This window comes from Oreochromis niloticus, linkage group LG6, assembly GCF_001858045.2.
Source record: "Oreochromis niloticus isolate F11D_XX linkage group LG6, O_niloticus_UMD_NMBU, whole genome shotgun sequence".
Lineage (NCBI taxonomy): Eukaryota > Metazoa > Chordata > Actinopteri > Cichliformes > Cichlidae > Oreochromis > Oreochromis niloticus.
In genome coordinates this window covers 18,761,400-18,788,189 of record NC_031971.2, presented here as the reverse complement: position 1 = coordinate 18,788,189, position 26,790 = coordinate 18,761,400, and the positions used below count along the sequence as shown (strand labels likewise).

The 26,790-nt window shown below is 43.7% G+C and overlaps 1 protein-coding gene and 1 long non-coding RNA gene across 2 annotated transcripts; both read left to right on the top strand.

The window, feature by feature from the left end:
- The first annotated feature begins 1,187 nt into the window (after positions 1 to 1,187).
- Positions 1,188 to 26,752, top strand: mxd4 (MAX dimerization protein 4). The gene is made up of 6 exons (XM_003452280.4): positions 1,188 to 1,420; positions 2,081 to 2,180; positions 5,558 to 5,587; positions 19,506 to 19,620; positions 21,741 to 21,903; positions 22,323 to 26,752. The coding sequence occupies exons 1-6, from the start codon at positions 1,357 to 1,359 to the stop codon at positions 22,481 to 22,483; spliced, it is 633 nt and encodes a 210-aa protein (XP_003452328.1). The 5' UTR covers positions 1,188 to 1,356; the 3' UTR covers positions 22,484 to 26,752.
- Positions 13,160 to 18,144, top strand: LOC112847044 (uncharacterized). Its single transcript, XR_003220340.1, has 2 exons — positions 13,160 to 13,547; positions 14,016 to 18,144. It is a non-coding gene; the product is annotated as an uncharacterized LOC112847044 (long non-coding RNA).
- Positions 26,753 to 26,790: the final 38 nt, after the last annotated feature.

Here is a 26,790-nt window from a genome sequence, read left to right as displayed (position 1 = left end):
CCTGTGAAACACATAGTACCAATAAAGTACAACAAGAACAATGTTTGTGGTTCTCAAGTGCCTTTTCCTCATCATCCACACCGAAAGTCACTTCCCCCTCAATGGTATTTCTTCAGAAAGCACTCCCAACATTCTAGTATCTGACTGCTAGAAACATAAACTGCCAGCCATGCGAAGCATCTGCAGGCATCCCCCCTATTACTCCAGCAATTGCAACACGCAAGGTTCAGCTGCAAGCCTACACAGCTGAAAATTAATATACACTGGGCTTTGCTTCTGATATGATTTTGCAGATGAAATTAAATTAAAGGTGCTGCAGACAGAAATAGCTGCTATCAGAGGTAAGACCTGAAAAACTGGAGTCACACGATTTGGACTATGCTGAGTGATGAGTCATGACCTTAAACCTTTAGGGAAAAAAAGGGGAAAATGTATTTTAACAGCGTTATATTAGCTGATTTTTATTTTATTTTAGTTTGAGGACTCAGGGTTGATTAGGACTTGGACTGGACAAAACCAGAGACTTTTTTTTTAAACCTCAAGGTGGATGTTTTGGGGGGGGGGTTAAACTGCTTTCTAAAAACGAGTTGAGAGAATTTCAAAGGAACTATCTTTATTTTCCTCAAAATACCAGACAAGAAAAGTAGTTCATCTTATATCTTTTGCACCACTAAGCCTGCATACTTTCTGCAGACTCATAAAAGACTTTCACAATGACTTGGCCAGGAAATGAACACAAATACTGAAAAAATTTCTCATGTCACACACGCATACGTGAAATTGCTGACGTATATTTAAAGGAAGACAAAAAAAATAGACCTGTTGACTGACAGACCGATGGGGGCAGTTTACGCTAAGGTCCAAGCCCAAACGCATACTTTTGAGAAGTTATTAAATTTGGCAACCAAAACAACATCCCAAGTTCAAGGGTAGCACACGCCCAAGATTTCCTTTCAGCCAATCAGAGGGCTCTTTTTCCGCGTCAACCCAATCAAGGACGGAGAAGGCGGACGGCTCAGGCTTGTTGCTAGGGCATGTCTCTGCTCGCTTTAACTCCGCTCATCCAATAGCGTCGCACCTTATAGTTTTCCGCCGAATTATTGGTTGAGACGAATGCCACACGTTTGCCTATACGGTTTTCCTATTGGCCAGCTGTTCCATCAGTCATTTCAGTGAGTTTTAGTTAGCTGCTGTTGATATGTAGTTTGGAGTCACCAAAGACTCAGAAGTGAACGTAGCCGCGCAGACATACCGCTCTGAAACATTTTTTTTTAACGTTTTCATTCCATTCATTTTATGACTTGTACATTTCTGTAAATAGTTTCTATTTTTTTAAAATAACGAGACAACAACAAGATGGAGCTGAACTCGTTGTTAATTCTGCTGGAGGCTGCAGAGTACTTGGAAAGAAGAGACAGAGGTATTTCAAGCTAAACTGACAAGTTGTCAGCATTTCTACGCCACTAATTATGTCGTGAATGGTGGATTGGGACGGCAGCTAACTTCATTTTTTTAATCATTTGTTACGTTTTGACGTGCACTGCCATAGTGCAGGTATGATGTCACTTTACAGACAATGGGACATAGACCAGGCGATGGGTGCAAGCTGGACCCAGGGAGCCTGTATGCTAGACAGTGATAGGTGTAAATGCTTAATTTATAGTGTGTCGTTTTTATAAAATATGTTAGCATTATTTCCGCCTGTGTGTAGTCACAATCGAGTGTTTTTCCTTTGGGTTTGGATGTAAGAAAATGAGTAAACAAGCCTGACATTGAAAATATAGGACAGAAATCGTTATGCAGCGGTGTCTATATCCTAAATATAGACCTCGGTGCTAAAAAAAAAAAAGAAAGAAAGAAAAAAAAAGGATGCACTTGAATCGATCTTATTAATGATTTATTACGTGTTGTTCCTCTTGAATTGAGTCCCCGGTTGATATTTCACGCCTCAAACATTTCTCCAAAATGACTCACTGTCATCTATTATTATTATGATTGTAATTGTTTTTTGTTTATTTGCTTTGCCATCCTTGCAGACCAAGCTTAAATGTAACACTCATTTTGCTTTCTGTGTTTACAGAAGCAGAGCACGGGTATGCCTCGGTTTTACCGTACAGCGCCGAGTTTTCCCGAAAGAAAACGAAAGCCTCGCCAATTTCCAAAAAAACTCAGAATAATAGGTAAATATAATCCTTGCTCCTTTCCCCCCCAGCTTTATTTCTGACTCCATGCCAGCTTATAAAAACACACACACTCTCTCTCTCTCACACACACACACACACACGCTGTCTCACTCTTCTGTCTGCTGCCTGGGCTGGGCTTTCTGTTTTGGGCTCTCCAGTAAACAGTGCCACGCGTACACTGTCAATCCTGCTGCTCGCACTGTTCTCTGTTTCACTCACACCTAACGCTGAGAGGAGAGAAAGCACCGCATACGCCTATAACCTTTCGTTTCTGCATCTTGTCTCACACGATTGCATCCAACCTCTGGAATTGTGTGAAACTTTTAAAGAAATGTGTGTGTGTGTTTTTATGTGGTTGTTGCGTTTAAGCTTTCGTGCTTCTGATGGAAGTAAATTGCAATTTGGAAAGGAAGGGGAACCTCAGCCCAGCACACCCAGAGTTCATTACTGGTGTTGTCTGAAGGATTGAGTTGCTCCCACCGAGTTTAACCCCGTTATTGTGCAGCTGTGTAAGAAGATAAAGCGAAATATATTACATAAGTGCACGGCGTAGCTTTCAGTTTCGGTTTGTCTGTGCTCTTCTTCTCAGACCAGTGCCATTGGCTGAATAAAGGTCATTTAAAAACAATCACGGCTATTAATGTGTAGCTGTGGAATGTGTAACCTATGAAGTTAAAACACCTGTTCAGGCTTATGTTTGATTCCTAAAAGCAAAACAAACAAACAAACAAAAAAAACCTCCCAAACTTTTAACTAACAGTAGGCCATGTGACAAAGAAAAGCAGGAAATCCTCACATTTCAGAGGCTGGATCCATTTAGTGTTTGGCTTTGTTTTTTTTATCCCCACCAGGCATGGAGAAGCTTACTTTCTAGGCTACATGCAAATTTGGTTGCCCTTCTGTTTCATTTACAGTAAACAGACTATTGTTGAAACTCTCTGGGAATTTGCGTGTGTATCAATCTAGTTCTGTTCCTGAGAAGACTAACGCATTACGATCTGATTTAATAAAGTGAAAGATAAAAAAAGAAAAAAAAGCATTGACTAATAATAGTTTAGGGAAACAAAGTGTGGAAATGGCTCGGCAGTGAGTCTGATGGTTACGACAGTGCGCATAGATGCATGCTAGAAAGTAGTGTCATTACGAAGGGTGACACAGAGCATCGGAATCAGCAAATAAGGTGGCAATTGCTGACGCCAGTTGCCGGTTTTTGTCTCCCGTGTCACGCCAGTTTTGCGTCAGCTGACTGTTGAAAAGACATCTCTTTAGATAAACCTCTTAAGATAAAAAGCGAAAAGGCTTCAGATCATTGCAGATGATACTTCATAATATTTTCATTTAACTGGCACAGAAATGAGTAAAACATAGGAAAATAAACAATCATCAAATCAAATAAACAAAATAAGAAAGGTGTATTGAATGCATTCTTGACATCAGTATCAGACTTTTAGTGTGGCTGCATTCCCATTGTCTCTGTTAACTTCCACTCCTGTTTACAATGTGTGGGTGTTCTGATATGAAAGTGATACTTGCAGTCGTTTGGCAGAAATGTGAAAGCAGCACCTTCCACATTCCTCTAATCCAGTTAAGTTAACGTGCATTATATTTTGTATGCACCCGTGTGAGTGAGTGAAGGGGTGTGGTGTGGATGTGGCAGGTGGGTGCGGTGCCTGAATAAGGCGGGCATCTACGCCCTGTGACAAACACCAGACCACTCGCTGGGCTTCATGCAACCAGGCCTGCGTTTCCATACTTTTTCTCGTGACAGAGCTTGGGGCACATCCCCCACCCCCGTCTCCCCATTTCGCTTTTTATACTCGCCCTCAGCTTCTTCTGTTTTTTTCCTCAAGTGTGGACAGGAGCTGATGCAGGCTGCTAGTTATAAAATCAGAACAAAGCAGTAATGTTTAATGTCACATCTGCAACCTAACACGGATAATGCATTTTAAAGTGTTTACTTGAAGGCTGTTATTACCCTGCTTCATCTCTCTGTCACACCATATGTGAAAATTTAGGTCAGCTGACTTTGTTTTCCTCCTCTAATTCCTTGATTTGAATGTAAGAAAACTTTTTGAGTCCTCCCAGCTTGCCTTTAGGCCATTTGTATCTCATAAAAAGGTGATAAAAAGCTTATTTTAAATGCCTCTGATCGTTAGGGGATGATTTTATGACATGTAAAAGTCCTCCTCATGCCACCCTGTGGTTTTACATAACATGTAAAGGTGTGGGTTAACCTGCTGTAGTTACAGGTCTGTGAACATTCCCTTCCTCGGAATGATTTCCTGGTCGTGCCTTGTGCTTTGACTGGGACATTTCCCTGATTTGTGCAGGTTTGAATAGCACAACTTCCTCCACGATGGCTCTTTGTCGGCCTCTCAGATCGTCCGCCCGACATCCTGTGTTGTCTTTCGGGATGATTTTGTGCAGACGCCACATTACAGCAGTCGCACGGTCAGCTGTAACCCGTTTTGGTGTAGAGGACGGCGTCGTGGTGCACAGCTGTGGGAACCAGTGCTTCGTGAGCACAAGGGCTCCTCAAACAGTGGAAAATCTGAAAAGGCTTGTTGTCAGTCTGTCCCTTTTGTTGTTGCTGTTTTTGTTTTTATTGCCGTGGTATCCATGACGGTCTCATGAACAGAGGGCCTGTTTCAGATGGACCACAGTGCCCTCGCTGCTCCCGGCTGTGTGTCATAATAGGGGCTCTCCTCGGAATAGCCCACACACTGATGAATTCTGTGGCGTCCGGGCCTCCAGACGTCTGAGAGTGTTTTCATCCCGTGTCCACGCTGAGCAGCAGCGGCAGCGGTGGTGGTGCGTGCATACTGTTTGTATATGTGTAGAGGGGGGGCAGGCAGGCGGTGTCACAGATACAGCTCTCTCTCTAACTCTCTCTGGGCCATTTTTGCCCTCGTGTGCATGCTCTCTGACAGATGTCCCACAGAAATGGGAAAAGATTTTAGAAGTTGTTTATCACACATTGCCCAGCCTTTGCATGTCTGTGCCCTTAATCCACCAGACCGGTATCCATAGACAACAAATTTGTCCTGTTTTAAGCATTAAAATACTGCATTTATTTCTTATTGTACAGCAGCATTCACATTCAAAAGGTCTACAGCCACCGGAAGGCAGAAGAGCAAGAAAATAGAGACGAATCTAGGCTTCTCTTTGATCTCTTGACGCACGCTTCTCTGATTGTTTCTCAGATCTGTTACTTAACATATTTGCCAAAATTGCTTTCATCTGCCTTGCTCTCTGATCAAAACGTGTACTAACTAAGCCTCTCGCTATTACACTGAATCTGATCTCATGTCAGATGATTTTTTTTTGTAGTATTTTGGCTCTTCCTGCCCTGACACTCATCTTTGTCGTTTCAGATCGTCGCACAATGAGCTGGAGAAACACAGGTAAGATGACATCTGACCTTCTTCGACCTTCCCCATGTTTGATTGTATGTTGAGTGTGTGTGTCTTTTAGTTCCTGACATAGGTGGTAATTGAAGAGTTTCATGGGGGGGCTGTCAGATATTTTCCTCCGAATCAGAAATACTGGTATGACAGATCGGATCAAGGGTCGTTTTCAAAGAGCCAAAGATTTAATCAATTAATTCCTTGTGCCTGAAAAACGGATAATAAGCTGATTTCAAAGAGCACCTTCACGCTGATTAGATCTGTCTCCGTTTCATGGATGAAACTCGTGTCCTTGTAAGGAAAGGGAATCCTGGGTGATAATCCTGCCCAGACTGACACTCTGAAAAGAAGAGTGGTAAATCTGGACTTCACCTATCATTCAGCACTGAAATCGAGCTTTTTCTCCTTTCTGGAGGCACAGAGTCACAGCTCATGGTTTGCTTGTGCGTGTGGGTTTTTTTTTTTACTTCACAGCCTTAAGAGTATCTTGTCAGGAAGCAAACGTCTCTTTGATATCAAAAAGGCCTTGCTGCTTCAGAGTAGATTCCTTAAAAATTGCCTTGCAGACAGGAATAAGGAAACAGCTGATGTGACTATCAGCATGTGAGCAGTGGCTGAAAAGGGTGTGTGAGTGTTTGCGTGTGTGAGCGAGCATGACACATGCTGTCACCCACGATGAAGGCCAGTCACATGGCCGGGAGTGAGTAATGGATGTGCGTGGCAGAGGGAAAAACAAGCCGGGACATATTCCTCCCTGACCTGCGAGGCACAGGAAGGCTCCGGCTGATTACACTGCAGGTGTTGAGACACAGCAGTTACCTCATGTCCGACGATGGGTGTGGCTGGTTACCAAGCGCCTGTGACGTCCAGTCAAACTGACAAAAGTGGGTGCCAGTAAAGAGTTTACTCACTTCCTTTCTCATCACCGCAGCCACGAGTTTCTGAAAAAGTGGAGTTTTCATGACAGACATGTCACTGATTCCATGATGGAAGGAAAAGAAGATGAAGCCCTTTGAAGAATAAAGTTGCGTTCAAACACGCCGTCACATTGCGTCATCACCTGTGACAAGCAAGGAGTTATTCTGTATAATTTCATGCCTTATGTTTTTTCCTGTTTTTGCGTTCACCATGCCCGTTTGTGTGGAAACATCTCCACCCTCTTATTTGAAATGACAGGGCTGCACGGTCACGAGGTTTCGCCACGCGGTCCACCCTGAGTCAAACCCCCGTCTGAAAGCGTGGCCACAAATTACATGGTCAGCCACTATACAGGTGTTAACAAGGCTCAGACTCTGCCTCTTGGCACAGCCATGCCTGTTGTACTAGTGACCGTCGTGTGACTAATACGTAGCATTGAAACTACTAATAGTTTTTTATAACTGACAAAAAAAAGAGACTTCTGAGTTTCTCAAATGAGGCAATTTTTGCTCAAGTACCTTTTGATTGTCTTTTTAAAGCTAATGGCGGCACAAAATGAGCAACTTGTTTTCCTCAAACTTGTAAACGGGCATTTGCATATGACTATCAAGAATCTGGCATGCCATTTGACCACGTTAACGATCGTGATCAGGCTTTTGTTGCAGTCACACGGAAAGTCTATATCTGATAACCAGTAGCTATCATCCAATGAAGATTTAGCTTTTTACATTATTCATGTGCAAATTTACTTTTGAATTTTTAAGACTTCCTCTTCCACACCGACAGATGGACCGAGACGCCTTATCCTAGATATCTGAAGCCTTGAATATTCAGCCGCTGGCCTCAGAGTCAGATTACCTAGAATATGAAACTTGCAATGAACCTTTTTGACGAACTTCTCGCATTTGATTTGTAGCTTAAAAAGATAAAGAGAAGAGCTTTAACGGACACGCTCAACAAAGGAATTTTTAACTTCTGATTCATAAGAAAACCAAAAGTCTTTAGGTGTCCTGTTCAACCAGTTTAATGAATGTATGACCAGTTCAGGGGCATCTGCTTAAAGCATCAGCCCTGTTTGATCTGCAGTATCGCCTCAGAAATCTGTACCTCCCACACGCCCTTGGACGCTACTCCAGGGAGGTGGCTGCTGTTTGAGCCCTGACTCACTGTCTTTGTTTCTTCGTGTGTTGTTTTTTTGTTTCCCCCCGCTGCTGCACAGAGCAATCCTTGTACTATACATTCACGAGGTAGATAAGGTGGCGGATGAACGTCTGCTTTAGAGGCCGAAAGGCATTGCATGTAATAGTACCAAAATCACGTTTTCTTGCATGAGAATGTCCTCTAACCAGATTTTATTAAATAAGGGAACACTTTAGTATGCAGTTTTTAACTTTGAGCAATTGACAAAAAACTATGAAATTATTTTGTTTCATTAACAAAAGATGTTAAAATAAAGGAGATAAAACTTTGGAAAATGTTGATTGAAATTGGGAAAGACCTGATGTCAAACAAACTGGTGAATTGCACCAGTTTTCATGCTTTCTTATTTCATTGCAGCCCATAAACTGGTGTGCAGTGTACTGTGTGTTTGGAAGGTTGTTTTCATCGTCTTTTAAGATATTTTTTTTGTTTGGTTATTATTTGTTTTGTTTTTTTTATTTATTGATTGATTACTTTAAAAAAGAAATTTTTTTTAGAACTGTTTGTCAACAAAGATACCAAACTTTCCACATGCGACCAAGACAGAAACGGTGTGGCTAATCGATACATTTGCTGAATAAGCAGCTAAATGATTAATCAACTATTCATTGCTACTGTTATATGAAGCTGATTAAGTTGGAACTTTTTGGCTCTCTGGATACCGTTCGCTGACTTCTTGCGTGCTAGGTGTCTTTGGCAGCCACTCCGGAGACACCCTGCATATATTTGTGTCCCATTATCAGAGACAGTCAGCTGCCAGGTGGGTGTGGAGTCCCACAGAGTTGGCTGTCCTGACACTTATCTGCTGCAGCCTGATTTTTAGCTGTGACAGCTCTCTCTAGACCGTCTCCTGAATGACTGTGCTGCTTTTTGTTATTTTTTTTCCCTTCCCTCGTCAGTGCTTCGGCTCAGCCCGGACCTGCAGAGCATCAGCTCGTAGTCTATGTGAAACTTAAGTGCAGTGTGTTTGTTCTCCACGAGCATTGCTTCCTTCCCATTTCTGACTTTAACCGCTTTTGATCACACTTATGACAGCTCAAGTTTCCTTTTCGAGCAACGCCAAGAAATTACGAAACTAGATGTTTTACTTTCCCACATATCACCTGTTTACAGGAAACCCAAGTCCAGTCTGCGTAATCTAGGCCGTCTGGTATGTTTGCCATGCTCGCCTCGATTGAAAAAGAAATATTTAGAGTTCTATTTTTATCCCCACCCATTTTGGCTCTCAGGTGCTCTCAGTTTCAGTTTTTCGAGATCGCAGCGAAGCTTACGAGTTTGCAGGCTGATTTCGACAAACAGTATCCTCTTACACTACGCTCTGTATCACACTGCAGACAATGTGCAGCAACTGTGGAGCACCCATTGCACTCAGCTTTAAATTTACATGCACTTCATGGACACGGGAGCAAGCGCTCCATTTGTCATGGTCTAGTCTTCTCTCTAATTAAACTTATTCTCCATGTGTCTTCTACTCCCAGCTGTGAATGAATCACTTTTTTTTGGCAGTGAGCAGCTCCTTTTTTCCTCGAGTGAAGCGCACCTATGTGTGTCTATGCCGGCCGGGCAGCACCTCTTTGAGCACTTCTTTGAGTTATGGCAGCGTGTTGGTGGGAGGGATGCCCATCCACGACCCTGTTACTTCACCTCCTTGACATCTTTTCTTTGCCCCACCCCCACTTTCCAGAGTCCACATCTGTCTTTTCTGTTATCTTTTTTTTCTCTTCCTTCTCCTTATTCTCGCTCTCCTTTTCGGCCCTACTAAAAGCCCCTGAGTCAGCAGAAACTTGAGGCAGCGAGGAAGAGAAGGAGGGGCAGGGCTCTCTTCCTTTGCACTCTTTTTTTCTTAGTGATAAAACTCATCTGTTCCCATTTCTCCTGTTTTGAGGTATAAATCTTTGTCGTCACTTCGATTTTATACCTAAGTTTATCCTTTAAATGTGCAAAGCTGCCTTTAAGGGCTGCTGTATATCCTGCTTGTTCTGCTTATTTTTTATTTTTATCTTTTTAAGTTAAATGTCATGTTTGCATCTCAGGGGCTGCTACGTAATTAAAGTTTGAAAAGTTTTCTTTTTTTCCTTCCAGTTTTGGTTTTGGTGTGACGTCCTCACATGTGACTGCATGTGCACTTTAGTTCCCTGCTGTCACAATGCCAGTTAAATTCCCCTCTTTGTTGGCATCGTGGAGGCATTTGGCTTTCAGCTCACAGCATTGTAGTTAATGATGTCCTGTACGCAGTCTAATTACAGAACTTGTAGAGCAAGCCTGTTGTAATTTCTCATGAGGTTGAATCAGCCAGTGCAGATAGAGTCAACTACATATAGTCGACTATATGGATAACTAAGTTTTTCTTTTATTATCTGTAATAGTTTAAAGGCCGGAAATTATTTTTACATTATTGTAGTTGATAGTTTTGATTTTAAAATTGCAGAAAAAATTCAAGGTGACATTTTTAAAGTGACATAAAACTGAAAAGTGTAAAAAAAAAAAAAAACCCCACACACACACACAAAAATGTTTGCAGACAAAAGAGAACAATCTGGGTTGAGTTAAAGATGCAGTGGGAATAAAAATAAAATCTAGACAAGCAAAGACTGGAGGGGGAAAAGACGCTTATTTTGAACTTTGACAGGCCTCATCGTGCAGTTCTCCTCTCTCTGATCTAATGCTGCGTTCCATTTGAAGTGGGAAATCAGAAATCACGACTTCCAAGTTGGAATTTTCAACTGGGAAAGTCAGAAAAGCCCCACCAATGACATCACAATCCAAGATGGTGACAGAGCATGTAAACAGTAGTAAAACTGTAAAACTTGCAGTCTGCAAATGTCACAAACACACTGTTGAGTGTTTGTGACACGCTCAAAAAAGCATGCACTGAGCAGGGACGGGGCTCTGTCCACGAACGTGCTACAGAGGTGTTTTTAAAAAAACAGGGATTGCATTATGTCGCTAGAGATGCATGAATGGCTCTACTTTATGTATGAGCAAAAACAAATCCAGTTTTTCCTCGCTTTTCCGACCACTACTATGAATGCTGGAACGCAATCAACTTGGGAGTGACGCCACTCCCAGCTTCAACAGTGAGCTTAGAGGTAAAGGAATACACAACTGCTGGGGAATACTCCTCAGACGTATGTGTGTACGCTAAAAATAAGTCAGTGGTAACATTTGACTTTTTAGAGCCTAAACAAGGTCTAGTTCTGTCTTGGATTAAAAATTCCATAATGGATTTTTGTCTAATGGCACTAAAATCATGTTGGATAACTCTAATTAAAAACATCCTATATATCTGTCAACCTACAATGAAAATGTAACAAACCTAGTCCTTATTAGTTTGCGTCGTTACCTGGAAAAACATAGCTAAAGAGAGTAAAGTTTGGCTTAGCTGATGCTTTCTCCTAATACATGTGGCCATGTTGGCGTGTAAAAGAAAAGGTTTGTCCAAACGGGGGTGTGTGTGTGTGTGTGTGTGTGTGTGTGTGTGTGTGTGTGTGTGTGTGTGTGTGTGTGTTTACTTATCTAGGCACAGGACAGTCTGGGTTTGTAGCTGAGCTGTGTGTGACTAAAGGGTAACAAACAGGCCACAGCTGGACGTCAGCAGCAGTGCTCCCATGTGGAATTTCTCCACCCTGAGGTCACCCAGCTTTAAGAAGTTCATCATTTCTCTCGGGTCAAACCCGATTTGTGTAAAGCCCATGGACGATCTGCTCTGGCGGGTGGGTGGGGGGTGGGGGGTATTTTTACACATAATGCAAATATTTCAGGCCGCCGCAGACCTACATTTACACAAGAATGTTCTCGTTCCAGCTCAGGTGTTACTGCTGCTGCGTTCTCCGCAGTAAACTCGGCTCGTTGGCACAAAACAGTCGGTGCTCATAAAAAAACAGCAGTGTAGGATGCACTTTAACAAGGTGTGTGAATAGCTTTGGGGTTTCCAGGATAGGAAAAAGAGAGCAATTAAAGAAAGACGCAACTAGAGACAGAAGTGCGATGACTGAACCATTCATGGTTCGGCCACGGCTGAGGAGGAGGAGGTGGAGGAGGAGGAGACAAAGACATTCTTGAGTGTTGCTGAAGGGAGGAACTTGAGGCAGTGTAGGACGTGGCTGTTATGTGTGTCAGCCAGGCACCCTGAAATTCAGGTCAGCGGAGCATACACACATACACTGGAATGCAGAGTTAAATAAGAGAGGCGGCTTAGGGGGAAAGTTTGAAGATGGATGGCAGGTTGGGGTCACAGAACTAGCAGGCCGAGTATTAGTAGAATGCTTCACATTCGGCGCTGTCTGCTTTTTTGGCACAAGTGAGCCCCAAGTGAATGTTTGTATGATTATGCACTGATAGATAAGATTACAGCTGCAGGCATTCTGGTTTTGCACTTTTGTCCAGCAGTAGTTTTAAACCTGTTGGTAAGCGAGCTCTAAAGCAGCTCCTTGGAGAAGCAACGTAGCCGTGGAAAGTAGTGGAAATCTCTTCTTTCCTCTTTTCCTGACCCCTCAGGATTTTTTCGTAGGCAGGCCCAGACCTTCATACAGGACCCCACCCCACTGCTCTAAAACCCTCCTTCAGATGTAAACAAGTCCAACTTTTACAGTCAACGTGGAGCCAGGAATCCTCTCTCATGCCACTAGATTCCTGCATGTTAATCATTGACAAGGATCATTATAAAACCAGAGCGCCCCATGTCAGGGGAACGTGTTTATGGTGCTTGCTGAACTTGTCTCTGCTAGTCTGTCCCAAGATTTGCGAGATGTACTTTTCATGGCACGCAGCGACAGGCAATTAATGTCCAGGTCTGTCATCTGACGTTGGCATTGAAATGGGATGTGCAGAGAAAAAAACCTTCCTCTATTTTTAAGCCCCCGCCATCTCTGTTTCGCTCGCACGCTCTCCCCTTTAAAATCTGTTTGACATCTGTTTCTCTGTTAACACCGCAGTAAGCTGGCTGTGCTGAGAAAGGGATTTTGTAATGATCCTCGCTCGCACAGGGGGGATTGTTTGAGTACACGAAAACAATCAAATGAATCTAATTACTTGGCATTCCCAAGCATGCCCCGTGGAAATTCCAGTTTGTTTTGTGGAAATTGTACTACAGTGAGTGAGCAACACACTGCTTCTACTCTTTCCTGTTGTTTAATCACCAGAAAAGCATGCTGAGCTTTTCCTTTAGAGTAATTCACCGATAAGTGAAGTAACCTCCCTCTGCCTGCTTTGCTGCAATCGTGTGTGTGTTCAGGTTTCTGTTTGCTCCTCGCGTGTGAGAGCAGAGTCATGTGAGAGCGAGCTCCATGTTCCTGCCGTCAGGAGAATGTGTTTATGGGGGACTTGTATCCGTCTGTCTCACCTTACAGAGTTGTCACTGCACACAGTGGGCGTGTGGGTGTGGCGTCCCCGATGACAGAAAACAAACAACTCGTCCCAGACGACTGACATTTCATATGTGCGAGGTAAAGACTTCTTGTGTCTCCTGGCGCCTCGGTGCGCGCCTTTCTTCTCACTGGCGTGGGCAGCGTGGTGAACCACTCTGTCAGTTTCACATGAGCGCGTCTTATTTTTCTGCCGTCTTGTTTTTCGTGCGATCGCTGTTAAATGGGAACACTTACGGGGCAGGCCTGCAGGGTGACAGTGAGACTAATAAAGGGCCGCTGAAAGGCTGGGTGTGTTTTTTGTTTCTGTCGGCAGGCCACTGGGCAGGGTCTCTCACCAACTCAAACTTCCCTGCTCTCTCACTCCTGAAGATATATTCAGCCTGATATAAACCTATAGCAGAAATTGCCATGTTTATAGCTAACAACAAAAAATAGTTTTGGTTTCTATGGCTGCATGGATGGGAACTGTACAGGTAGTACATTTTTTATAACTTTAAAGTCATGCAATAAAAGGGGGCGTGGTCACTTTGAATGTCAAGTTTATGGCGACTAGACTGCTCGTGCTTCGCTGCAAATTCTCTGAGCTGCAACCTGTCGACCGTGTTTATGGTGCTGTTTTCTGACTAATAACAAGCTCTGCTGTGGTTAATTGTACTTACTACTGGGTTTCAGAGTCTGTGTGATACTTAGCACTTCTGGATCTGGGGGAAAAAAAAAACAAAAAAACACAAGCAGCCAAAAGGTTAAAAGTGGCTTTAAAATGTGACTTGAATATATGACATTACGGTGCCTATGTCCATCTTTTATATGCAGTCTGTGGTTATGTCATATAATCAAACAAGCAGTCAGAGAGTCACATGGGTTTTAAGCAAACCTTCAGGTTAAAGAAACACATTTAAAAACAAATGTAATCACATGATAACCCAAACTAACTACTGCAGGTTATTTGGAAGTAAAACTGTCACGGCAGCGGCGGCAGACGTGTGGAGGGTGTGAAAGAGGACCCAGATGCTGGCACTGGCTTGGATGGGAGCGAGCTTTATTTACACACACCGGTGGTGCAAACAGAAACACAGTGAGCAAAACAAAACCTAAAGGTGACCTAAACTGGAAATGACTAACAAACGAACCTGAACGGGCGACTCTGGGAGAAAACGCAGGGAAGAAACACAGATGGACTAGCGATGAACATGAGCAAACACACACTATAAATACTCAGAAGGGAACGAGGAGACTACACACAGCAGGGAGGCACAGCTGATTGTGATCGACAAGACGAGACAGGGGAAACGCAAACTGAACACACTGGCATAAGACACAGACTTTCACAATAAAACAGGAAACTCAAAACACAAGCGAAGGCACAGACTCAGAGACGCGGGCTTTACACAGAGACCTGACTACACTAGGGGGGATACACAGGCAGGGATGGCACAGAACAGAGGGAGCACAGAATTAACACTGGGAAGTCAAATAACAAAACCTAAAAATCAGAACTCGGGAAGCACCACGAAACTAGGGAGCTAGAAACACTAGGACAGAAACCAAACCACAGTCACAATCCATGATGAAATCAAAAGTAAAAAGTACAAAAACCAAAAACACTGGGTCACCGACCAGGGACCATAACAAAAACCCGAGGTGGACATGTACAAAATATCAGTAATAAAGCCACAAGCGTGTGCATGCACAGCTATGGTAAAAAACATGGTCTTAGCCTTGTTTTTTAAGCTTTGCTGTAAGAGTAATGAATAAAACGATAAGAATAACAATTCCTCAAGAACACAGTTTTTAGATCCTCTCAGATGCATCTTGAGATTGAATAATTGTAATTCTGTGCCTGCTTAAAGCTGAGCTGATCAGAAACTCTTCTTCATCTTGATGTCTTGTGGGCTCAGCTCAAAAGGAAAATAAACAAACAGGCATGGTTGTTGCATTTTCTGCTTCTGGGTACTGGGGCAGCTCTAGCAGTGAGAGCTAGCATTGTATCACCGCTTCTGATGACCTTTGACCTCTGTTTAGTAGGACTGGCCCCGTGCCAGACAATCCACTCAGTCCTGTGCATATGGGTGGAGGAATGTGCTGGGCTGCAGTGAGCTCATTAAACAGTACAGTGAGCGAGGGGTGAAGGTCTGTTGTTTGCACTAGCTCGCCTTCTCAGGCCCTTTGTGTGCCGATGGAGCCTCCTGAGGGACACTGTGTCCACCAGGAAAGTGTGTGTGTGCGAAAACACTGCACAAATGGTCACTGCAACCTTTTTCCTCTGGTGCACAATACATCAATACCCCTAACGTGCACACCCAGCCTGCCGCAGATGCACTCGAGCTGGAAAACAAGATATATTGTTTTCCTTCCAAGGCCCAGAGTGTGAGGAGGTCTGTGAGAATGGCCTGATCTGTACCCGACAACCTTGGAGCGCAAGTCAGCGGTTTGGCTTGTTCCAGTTTCAGCAGCGTGCAGCTTTCTGAGCAAAAGTTCCTTTTTTTTTCACCTCCCCGGCTTAGTCTGTGCTTTGTTTTGGCACTGAGCTGCTGATGGAGAAAAAAGATGGAGGGGGAGGGAAGGCCAGAGATCAGACACAATCATCCCGTGGTGGCAGCACATGAGAACAGTCAGGTGGTGATTTCTGGGCAGAAAACAAGTTGATCAAGCAGATTCACTATTAAATCCTCAACTGCAGGCAAGAGTATGGGGCAGTCTGATTTAGCATTTTTAGCAGTTTCTATTTGCAAACTTTTATAAAAACAAACAAACAAAAAGAGACATCTTGCAAATATTGATATTGTTGTATAATGAAGCCCCAATCCTTTCAAACAAAATCTGGCTCAACCCAAATCAAAGACTATCCTATTTTCAAACCAGACAAATTGGAAAATTTGAAGTGATTCACAACCATGTGGCACGGTGGTGGGGGCAGTCTGCTTCCCATCATTAACATAGCATATGCGTTCATCTCGTGCAATGTTTTGCACAGCGGTTTTAGGCAATCTGATAAACACCGCGTGACCGGGGCTTGTTTAAGTAATAACAGTGAGAGGGGGTCCTAAGCCCCACTCCGAATCGGCTGTGTGCTCCTGAAGAAAACTTTCTCGTGGCGGGAGAACCCATGCTGCTGCTGCTAATGCGAGGGAGCTGTCAGGGACACACGTGCCAGGTTTAATTCTCTTAATTGTATGCAGCTAATCGTGTGTTGACAGAGATGTTGTTTTTACACGGGGGAAGAGCCTGATTCTTCTTGGCCGGGGCGGAGCGCACACTTTTGTTACTGTAAGGTTAACTAGTGGGGATGGTGTGGGAAAAGCTAGGTGTTTCCCCTCATTTTAACCTTTGTGTAATGCTAGGCTAACCATATGCTGGTTTCACCTTCATAGTTAGTATTCAGATATCAGAGCAGTATCAGTCTTCTCATCTGAAATAGTGAACAAGTGGGTTTTTGTTCACCAGTTTCATGAACTGAAGATCTGCTAAGATAAGTATTTTTTTTAACCACAGAGATCAGATTTTAGAAGAATTTGTCACAGGCTGACTTTTTCACAGGGGGGCGACGACTAACTTTTCAGGTGCAGCCGACAGACACCTGTCTCCACCAGTCATTGCATATGAATGCAGAACAAATAAAAACTAAAGCTTCTTAAAGACTGACTCATTATTGCTTGATAGCAGATGTGATCGGCTCAAATTATGAAAGCACAACCTTTGTAAGCCAGAGCTTCTGGAAACAAATATTTTGTCTCTGGCCTATAAATTCTTCTTACTCATTTTTAGCTATTAAAGTTGGGCATATATTAAAAGTGTTCTGACACTTGGATGGCAAAAGGGGGAGGGGCCTCCTTCAGGTTTTCTAAACCTGTCCAGTGGGCCATATTGGAGTCTTTCCCGAGCCGATTCTGCCCCCCTGGCCTTATGTTTGACACCCCTGCTCTAAAGGATGAAGGCGACTAAACCAGCAAAGCAAAGTGAAAAAATGTTACACGTAAATCCCTTTCTAAGAAGCTGTTAGCCCACATATTTGGCGAATCGGCCAACCCTAGCAAAACGTCTGTTTAAAAAAATAATATTTTCATTTTGGTCCTGGCAGCGTTTCACTTTATTTTTTTATCTTTTTTGCAGCTGCAGAAAACATGGGTGTGGTCTTCTCTCTTTGGTGGCGAGTTTGTGCGTTTAACTCTTTGCTCATTTGTTTCTTATGTGGTCAAAGGGCACCAGGGCACTCTTCTCTCTTCTGCGTGGCAGGTAAAATATGAGGCCAGGATACATGAAGGGCCCGAGGTGAATAACATTGGTGAAAAAACACGGAAAAACAGAGTTTTCTTGAGGTGGGTAGTCGGGCAGAGTATTCAGGGAAACGCCTTGTTTTTGTTTTTTTTTCGCTACGAGAGAGCGGTGGGGGTAGGGTGAGGTGCAAGATGGTTGCCCATTGGCTCAAGTTACCCTTTGGATGATGCTTATGGAGCGCTGCCTAGTGCAGCTGAGCACACTGCACTCAAAGGGTCCTTTTTTCAAACCAGAGAGAAAGTCATCCACATGCTCGGACCCCCCCCCCCCCCCCGAACCCCCCCTCCCTCGCTGCAGAACCCCTGTTCCTCCCTGCCTGCTTCCCCTGGCTGCAGACCAAGTGCTTCATGTGGCTCGAATGGGGTAAGCTGGAGGTGGCCCCCACCCCTGTCCTCAGAAGACACTTGTTTTCCAGTGGGATGAGGGTGTGTTAGTGTTGGCAGGGTGGAGCAGAGAGTTGGAGGGGTTCAGCGGATGGGGGGTTAGGCTGACTTGCCTCCTGGGAGAGGAGGCAATAAAAGACTGAGAGCACTTTCACATGACCCTTTCACACACCTATGTGCACCTGTAGAGAGATGACACATTGTTTGTTAAAGGCATATCTTACTGTTTTTAAGATTATTTTATTAATAATTGTGCAATCAAATCCCTAAAAATCGATCCTGTGCATGAAGTGAGACTGGTGAGATTTATTGCCAACAAGATGTCTCTGGTCGAGGTCTAAGTGAAACAGACGTGGCTACTGAGATGGTCTCATTTTGCGTGAAAAATGAAGGTGACGCCCTTCCTGAAAAAGAGCCGGGGGAAAAAAACACAGCGTGTGTAAAGATTGTGTATGATTGCGCACTAACCGTGGACTCAAAGAGAGCCCATTTCTCTGATTAGGTTTATCTAAGCTGCGGCAATGGCTGGTGGAGACCTTGTGTTGTTGGAGTTTGTTTACCATATACTCAGAGTTCCTCAACGGAACAGGAGAAAGGCAGTAGTGGTGGTGGTGGTGGAGGGAAGGCTAGCTCAGAAGAATGAAACAGTTCATGGACCAGCTTGACTAATGGAGGATTCAAAGACCGTTTTGAACAAATCTGAATGGAGCAAAGTCAGAGAGGGGATCTTGCTGATAGGGTCTTCCTTTAAATAACATACAGTATCCATAAAAAAATTTAACTCTGTCTTCACTGTCTCTCATATAAACATCCAAACCACGCTGTTTACTCGAGGGTCCAGGGCAGGGTTGTTGGCCTGCAGGGCTTTGGCAGGGACGCAGGGTTCACAGTTTCACTCTGCGAGCTTATCACAGCTGCCGTTTTGATTGGTGACTAATTTTTTTCTCTTCTTTTGCACGTTTTCTCGGTTTTAGCGTACGGCGGGTTTGCCATTTTGCGCACACGAGGTTTTGAAAATGTCGGTCAGACAGCTGTGCTGAAAAGTATGGGGACTACTATACTATGCGCAGTGATATTTAGGTCAGCGTGTAGCACTGTGGCACTCTGCCCATACGCTAGTGAGCGTGTGCACATGTGTTCAGAAAATTGTGAGCAGGTTTGGGGAATGAATAATCACCTCATAAATGAAAAGGGCCGGGCACTGTGTAATACATGAAAATCCCAAAAGTGTGTGTGTGTCACATGTTAGCTTACAAGAAGAAGATGCATAAACCGTGGCTGGCTTTCTAACAATCTAATCATTAACGTAGTATATCTCACTATTTTTATTATAATATTTGCAGTTGCTCGTGAACTCTTGATTAGTTCACTAATCACTGTTTGACGTAGCTCGTCTCAGATCATTACACACAGCAGTGACAGTAAATGTAGACTCTCTGTGTCAATTTTGCGCAACTACAGCACAGCCTGCGCTTTGTTGTGGATGAGGAGCTTTGAACATGACTAACCACAGATCCTCTGAACCCCTCAACCCTTTGAAAATGTCTCACGGTCAAGCCCAAAGTCAAAGTGAAACCAAGCGTGCAAAAGAGCGTCAGGCCACGATCGCGCAGCATTCGCTCACTCGTTATCGAGCACGAGAGCAGGACATGTAAAAAAGAAAAATCGGTGTGTGTTTCTCATGCAGATAAGCCCTGTTTGTGGAGGTTCTTTCTCACTTTCTGCCGGTGGATGTGTGCTGACTCACTTCTGTGTGTGCTTGTGTTCTTTCAGACGTGCCAAACTACGGCTCTACTTGGAGCAGTTGAAGAAGCTGGTGCCTTTGGGTCCAGACAGCACGAGACACACCACTCTGAGCTTGCTAAAAAGGGCCAAGATGCACATCAAGGTACTAAAATGCACAAACCTTATGAATCATTCAAGTGTTCACACGGCACATCGCATGTTGGATTTAAGTAATGCATACAGTTTTAATGTTTAATGTTTTCACCGAGCATTTATCTGATGGAGTGTTAGGGCCACTTAAGAAAAAAATATTGTTCCTTTTAAGATTAAAGTCAAAAAGTGGAGATTGAAGTTGTCGTTTCAAGTCAAACAAACTGCCAGGGCTGCTCTGTAAAATGCTTTGTGTAGATGAGTTAGTGAAACAACATCAAACATCAGCTGTCTTATTGTGTGTTGTGACACAGCATATCCCCTCTGTACCCCACGAGGGTGTAACCATCGGTATCCTCTCATCTGTACATTGTCAGTTATTTCATTTTGCATGAATCCGAACAGCTCTTTCAAATTTTTTTTCTCTTTCTGACTAGAAGCAGCTTTCTGCACCATCTCTTCAATATTCTTAAATTTGTCACCACACTATGTGCCAAAAGAGAAATCATTTCCTTGTTACTAAAACTGACTCAAGTGTGATTTCATTAACTCACAAGGCATTTCGTAGAGGGCACTCTTAAAATGAATAACACAATGTGGCCCTAATACTCTTTCGCAGTATGATGACAGCATTTTTTTCTTTATATTTTATTTTCTGAATAAACTATTGATGCTCACACTGTGGGGAGGGCCCCCCTGGAGGGGCACCGAGCCACTGTGCGTGGGTGTGAACACCCAGGAGAAGAAAAATTAAAAATTAGATCCAAGTGAGAGGACTTAACTTTTCTTCTTTTTTTTTTGCTTTTGGAAATGGGGTCATACCAGAAGAAGCATGACAACCTCTAGACTAAGCAAACAGAGTAATCTAAAAATCTTCTCTGTACCAGCTTCATGCTCCACTTCTCCTGTTTCCTCTAAGTAATTTTTTTCTGCACTTTAAGTGTGTCGTTGTTTTCTAATCTTTCAATCAGGATGGATCGGTGCTCAATGAAAATAAAAATCAAACAAAAAAGAAGAAAAAAAACTATAATACAGAGCCTTCAAAGTGAAATATGTGGGAGATTTTGTTGCTGATCTTTAGATAGTGTATATAATATTTGGCTTGGCCAACTTTTCCTCCATGGTTCATTAAACTGTTTCAGTTCACAGACACCAAGTGACGTGTTAAAAAAATGCTCTGCAGCAGCAACCAGTGAGCGGAGCTTAAAAACAGTAGCAGCAGTGCTTCTACCCGTGCTGTAGAAGACCAGCTATAAGTAGACTTTAGGACACGCCGCACTGATCTTGCTGTTTACAAGCAGCAACAGTGTGGTTGGTGGAAAATCCAGACGTAGCGAGTTTTAACCCTTCGTTTCCTGTTTACTAAGCATGTCCTCTCTGCTCAGACGACCTGCGCTAATTCTCGGCATTGCGCCCGTTTCTTCTTGTGTCACAAACGGCCGCATGTGCGAGTTCGCTTTGATTCACCACCGAAAACTTTCATATACAAATAAGGGCACAAAAAAAAAAAAATCGAACCCCACTCTGAGTCAAAATTTGACTTTGAGTTCAAGTTTATTTTTAGTTTCAAACCCGTGAACCTCACACAGTCATTTGGCTACTTCCCCAATTAAATGTTGAAATTCGATGTCGTGTTGTAACTTTGACAGAGATCTGATTTAAAGCAGATAGAAGATAAATCTGGTTTCATTTTTTCTGTTAATTTGATGAGATCAAAAACAAGAACTAATATTCCTATTTCAGCAAAAGTAATACTTCACCCTGCAGCAATGACACAATAGGAAAATACCGTGGTCGTCACAGTAGGAAGAAGTGTTGTCTTTTACTGCAGAGGAAGCTTTTTTGGTCTGGATTGTGGGTTTAACCATGTGTATTATGTGGTGTGCTGTAAAGAGAAGACAATTACTAGAACCCTGCACAGGCATGGACTGAGGTTGCAGATGAAAAAAAATCCATGTCTGCAGAACAGACACCTTCAAAACAGTCTTAAGTATGCTAAGGAAAAAAATATGTATACTAGAGGTCTTCACTTCAGTAGCGTACTTTAAAGGCACAGCAAAAACGGGCAGGTGGTCCGATCTGGTGATCATGGTCGTTAATTTTTCTGCATTTTTGTGTGTGCTTTGTGTGCAGAAGCTGGAAGAGCAGGACAGGAAGGCTTTAAATGTGAAGGAGCAGCTTCAGAGAGAGCACCGCTACCTCAAACGCCGCCTGGAGCAGCTCTCCGTGTCCGGATCCGTGGAGCGCATTCGCACCGATAGCATGGGCTCCACCATCTCCACCGACTCAGAGCAAGGTAGGCTGTCCTTAAAGAGCCAATCACACCTTTCTGGATTGCATTTAGACATGGATTGCGTGCCGTATTATTAGAGTGCACTGTAAACGCTCTCCATGAGCCGGTTCTTTGTGTCTCAGATGTCTCTGTGGGGCTTAGTTTGAACTGTTGAGGTCTATTTGGTAATCCTGGACGAGGTAACACACATGCAGTTGTTTGTCAATGGATGGGGATTATCTGCTGAGGCACAAAGATCTGGCTGTTTGCGCAGAGGTAATGGCTGCCTAAATCCAGGTTTAATCCGCAGGCACAGCGGGCTCCCTAATAATTATGCCCATGTATTGGTTGTGTGGAAATAAACAGTTTCTTCTCTCTTGATCTGTTTCGAGCGACGCTAAAAAAGCAACCTTGCTGATTTTTTTCCTTCTTCTTGCGTGCAGAGGTGGACATCGAGGGGATGGAATTCACGCCCGTCGAGGCAGACAGCGTGGACAGCATCAGCGACGGCGAGGAGGAGGACCAGTACAGCCTCCAGAGCAGCTCCAGTGACAACAGCTACACGGGCACACATTCCCACAGACTGCAGCCGCACCACTGTTAGACCCATGGCGGACATCCATCTGTCAACCAGCTTCCTCACCCATCCACGCTTCCCTCGCCTCATCCCCCTCCCTCCCAATCTCCCCCTTTTGTGTTCGCCTACGCCGCCCACTACCTACACCACACAAGACCACGATGGCGGTACCCCCGAGCCTGTTCTGTCCATACTTAAGACTTCTTGACTTTTCCTCCCTTCTCTGACCACTGACCCTACCTCACCTTACTGTATCCTGCCTGACCCCGCCCCCTCCTTAAACACCTGCCCTTTTAATGCCCAAACAGCGCAGAGCAGAGTTTGCAGTTTTTAATCTGGGAGTTCTGTGGTCAGGTGCACAGCTTTGTCCTGTTAATTGGTTCAAGAAAAGTAAAAAGGAGAGAGTTATTATTAGGTGGCAATAATAGCACACACAGTTTGTGATATAACAGATGAAGCAGTTCGGTTTGCAACATTGGGAACTTCAGTAGTCATTTTCATCATACAGATTCTTCCCTTTTACACAACAGGATTGTGCAGGAGGTATCCTGTCCGTTCCTTGAAACATCTGATTGGTGAAAAATGACGAAACCTTAGAGTTTCTCATTTGGAGGCGGTGGCAGGATGTGCTCAATCCGCTGCCACCGCCCGAGCTCACGCAGTATGGAAACCATCTGCTTCACTTTTGTGCGCATCGAACAAACAAAGCTCGACTATGATAGCTGTGACTTCACAGTCGCTGTGCACATGCGAGAAGGCTATCCACCGCATCAAACTCTCCACAAAATGGTGAATTAAGGTAGCCCTTAAATTTCCAAACTTCTTACTGACTCAACTCTGCACACGGGGCTGAAAATGTGTCCACAGACCACCTGAGAAGGTTCGAGAGCTGCAGCAGAGCAGGAAGAATGTAAATAGATGTACAGATACTGTAGAAACCCTCGTGTCTCCCCTCTGGTTGGGTCGCCTAACCACTACTCCACACTACTGACCACTACACTATACCACCCTATGGTGTGGATGGACTACTATGTCAAACAATGAGAAAAAAAAGGAGTTTCCTCACAACTAAAACGCTACTCCTTACATTTGACTCAAATCTTGTGTTTCCTTCTCAGTAGCTAATTGATGTAGCAATAAATACGTGAGGCGGGTGCTTCCTCTGAGTGTTTAATCGATTCTGGCGGACCATGAGGTTTTATGGGAGACTTTTTTTTTTCTATTTGTCTTTTTTTAATTTCTAGATGGGGATTGGTCGCTCACCGTTAACGGACCTGCATCTCATTCACTAACAGATGCTTCTCTGTGAGCGCGTCGCCATCTACCCATATCTCGCGTTTCTCTGCAGCTCTTGTCGCCTTCTCCATCGGAAGTCGGTGGTATTTTAAATAACCTTTTTAAATCAATAAACAAGTCAAAGCTGTAAACACCCGGGAGGGGAGGGAGGGCAAGCTTGTAGTGATTTGTTCACGTTAGAGGCACTCGTTTTCAGCTAACCTAGCAAACTAATCACTTTCATAATCTTATCCCCTCGGCTGATCTGTCGCTTATTTCCGAAGCTTCGGGCACAGCTGAACACCGATGTAGGTGAACCTTGTTCTCTAACCCGTCTGTAACTTATGCACATTAGTCACTGTTGACGAACGAGGCGCTTCTGTCGCTCTCTGACAGTTTAATAATCCTTAGCCCCGGTCTCTGGCAGTCCTTTAGAGCTTGGCACTTTAAAAAGAAAAAGAAAAAAAAAACACACACACACAGACACAAAAAGGGGCAGGCCACCAAGACGGGTCTGACCCCAACCAAAAAAATAAAAAAAAAACTACAAAAGACTCGAACGAAAAAGAAATACTTGCATACAAAAGAATCTACTCGTCACTGAAAGTGAGTTTAGCCAGTGTAGTCTATATTTCTTGTATTAAATTTTGTATTATATTTTCCTAAATGTTCTCTTGTAATGAAAAGACAAAAAAGAGTGAGTATATCTATCTTATCTATATATAAATATATATATAAATATATATAAAAATATGAGTGACAGCCAGACAGACAGGAGGCCAGGCTTGATGAAGGGAGAGTGGGAGCAGGGGAGCTGATACACTGGCCCCTCTCCCTTTGGGTGACTCTCCTGCTGTCATTCTGTGCCTTGGTAAGCCTTCGACCTCCCTCATCCTCCTCCTCCTCTTTGGCCCTTACTCAGGTCACACTCCCCCGTCCTCTCCCCCTCTCGCTTGCATCCCTCCCTCCTCCTCCTCTGGCGGGGCCTTTTTTAATTTCGACGTGAGACACTTCCATGCGTGAGGGCTGCGTGAAGAGAGAAGACCTCATAAATGAGTAAAAACTATCCCCCCACCTCCCCCCTTAATCTTAGTTCCTACTGAAGCCTCTGTTGTACTACACCCTGTCCAGGCACTCCTCCACCCTCTCGATGCCCGCCTGTCTGCCAGTGCCGCCTCTGTCATGGAGATAAAAAACAAACACAGACACACACACACACACTGGTGAACTCCCATGGCAGCTTCCAGTCGCCCCGAATGGTCACCGACGGGGTTAAAAACTTCTGGGCTTGAAGCGTGTTTATCTTGATTTTGATTTTTTGTCATTTTACTATTGTTGTATGTTGACTTTGTGTTTGTTCGGTGGGAGTCACTGGGAGAGGAGCGATAAAAAAACAGAATAATCCAATCAATGGCAGCTTAACGGTGTTATCCTCCGAGCTCCCGGTGGTGCGTCCCAAACAAAGTGTTACCCATCGATCAGGGGACCTCTTGAGACACAGCAATATTACCATCTTGTGCTTTCTGAGGGAGGGTGGGGCGGGCGGGGGCCAGGGTTTTTAAAGACAAGCAGGTGGTTTTTGCTCTTGACTCTGTGGTGCATTGTTTTTTGTTTTTGTTTTTTTGGTGACCAACTCTTATATATATTTTTTAATTTTTACCTCCTATCTGCACTCTCTCCATACTCTGCAGGAGGGGAAAAAAAGTAACTATAGAAAAAACAGCTGTTTGTTTTGGGGTTTTTTTTAATCATCGAGTTTACATTCATGTCAAAGACTCTGTACATGACTGTTTGTAGCAAAAATGTCCTTTTTTCAGTTTGTCGGTCAAAAGAACAACTGAGTAAACCATTACTAAATGGCATATTCTCTTGCACAGAACCTCCCAGAGCGATAATTGACATAAAAAGAAGCAGAAGAAGAAACAAAAGAGGGAGGGAGCGGGACGATGAGGTGGTGAGAGGGGGGATAGATATGAGAGTTTACTCAGTGCAGTGTATGATTGGACATGCAGACATTTTGCTTGAATGTTGGATGGATCGTGTTTATGGGAAAATTTTAAAATGATGTGCCTTGGGGGGGGGTGGGGTGTTCTTTAAAGAGATTGTACCACTTAATGAAGACTGTTGAATCAGTTGCCCTTACTTAAAAAAAAAAAAAGAAGTTCCCCGTCTTGTTCCGCTTCCCTTCTCATGACAGAAGAAGCAAACGGTTAACGGCAAGACACAGAGGAGGGTGGGGTGGTGCTGGGGTGGGGATGTTCATCAACATCAAAGTGGGATTTTTTTTAAAAAAACAAAACAAAGTCATAACAAGTACACAAGAAAAGATTCGATGTTTTTGCTTTCATGCTGCTGTTGCACAGAGATTTCTAAGAGCACAAAAGTTTGTTTTTTGGGTGGGTGTCAGCAGGCGGAGAAGAAAGAGGGTGGTGGGCGTGACGGAGTATGGGGGCGTCTGCAGCTCACGTGCACACAGATGAAGTGAGAAACACGTCTTTCTGTCCCTTAGCCTGCTGCTGCTTTAAAGGTGCTTCTATAAACCCACAGAATGACTTCCATGAAATCTTATTCCTGCCAAATAAAGAGTCACTTTTTAATCTTTTTCATGATTAATACGATAGCTTTAACTACCTGTAGGCTTTAGGTCAGCTTCCTGCTTTCTGCACTTCAGCCATTTATTTTGTATCTTCTCCTTAATTTTTTTGTCCTACGACGACGTTATGGTTGCTTTTTTTTTCTTTGTGCCCACAAAGAAGCTAGAGGCTGAACTGGCTTGGATTTAGTTGAGGGGGAGATGATGAGGGGGTTTGTTTGGGCTGAAGAGGGGGAGTTCTGTGCCAGAGACCTGTGAATATGTTCCTTTTAAGCAGATGTGTAATTCAGAAGATGTATAAGTTCCATTTTTTTTTGTGCGTGTGAGCGTGCGTACACGAGTACCTGGTGCTGGCTATGCTTTAGCAAACACTTTAAGGTATTGTGTATTCTCTCATTGTAATATAATTAAAATGTTTTATACATAAAGCCATGTGTGCCAGTGTCATCAGTGCTTTTTGGGGGAA

Coding starts and splice junctions, on each gene's coding strand:
- mxd4 (XM_003452280.4), top strand. CDS start 1,357: ATGGAGCTGAACTCGTTGTTAATTCTGCTGGAGGCTGCAGAGTACTTG. Junction 19,621..21,740: donor GGGCCAAGATGCACATCAAG/GTACTAAAATGC, acceptor CTTTGTGTGCAG/AAGCTGGAAGAGCAGGACAG. Junction 21,904..22,322: donor CTCCACCGACTCAGAGCAAG/GTAGGCTGTCCT, acceptor TCTTGCGTGCAG/AGGTGGACATCGAGGGGATG.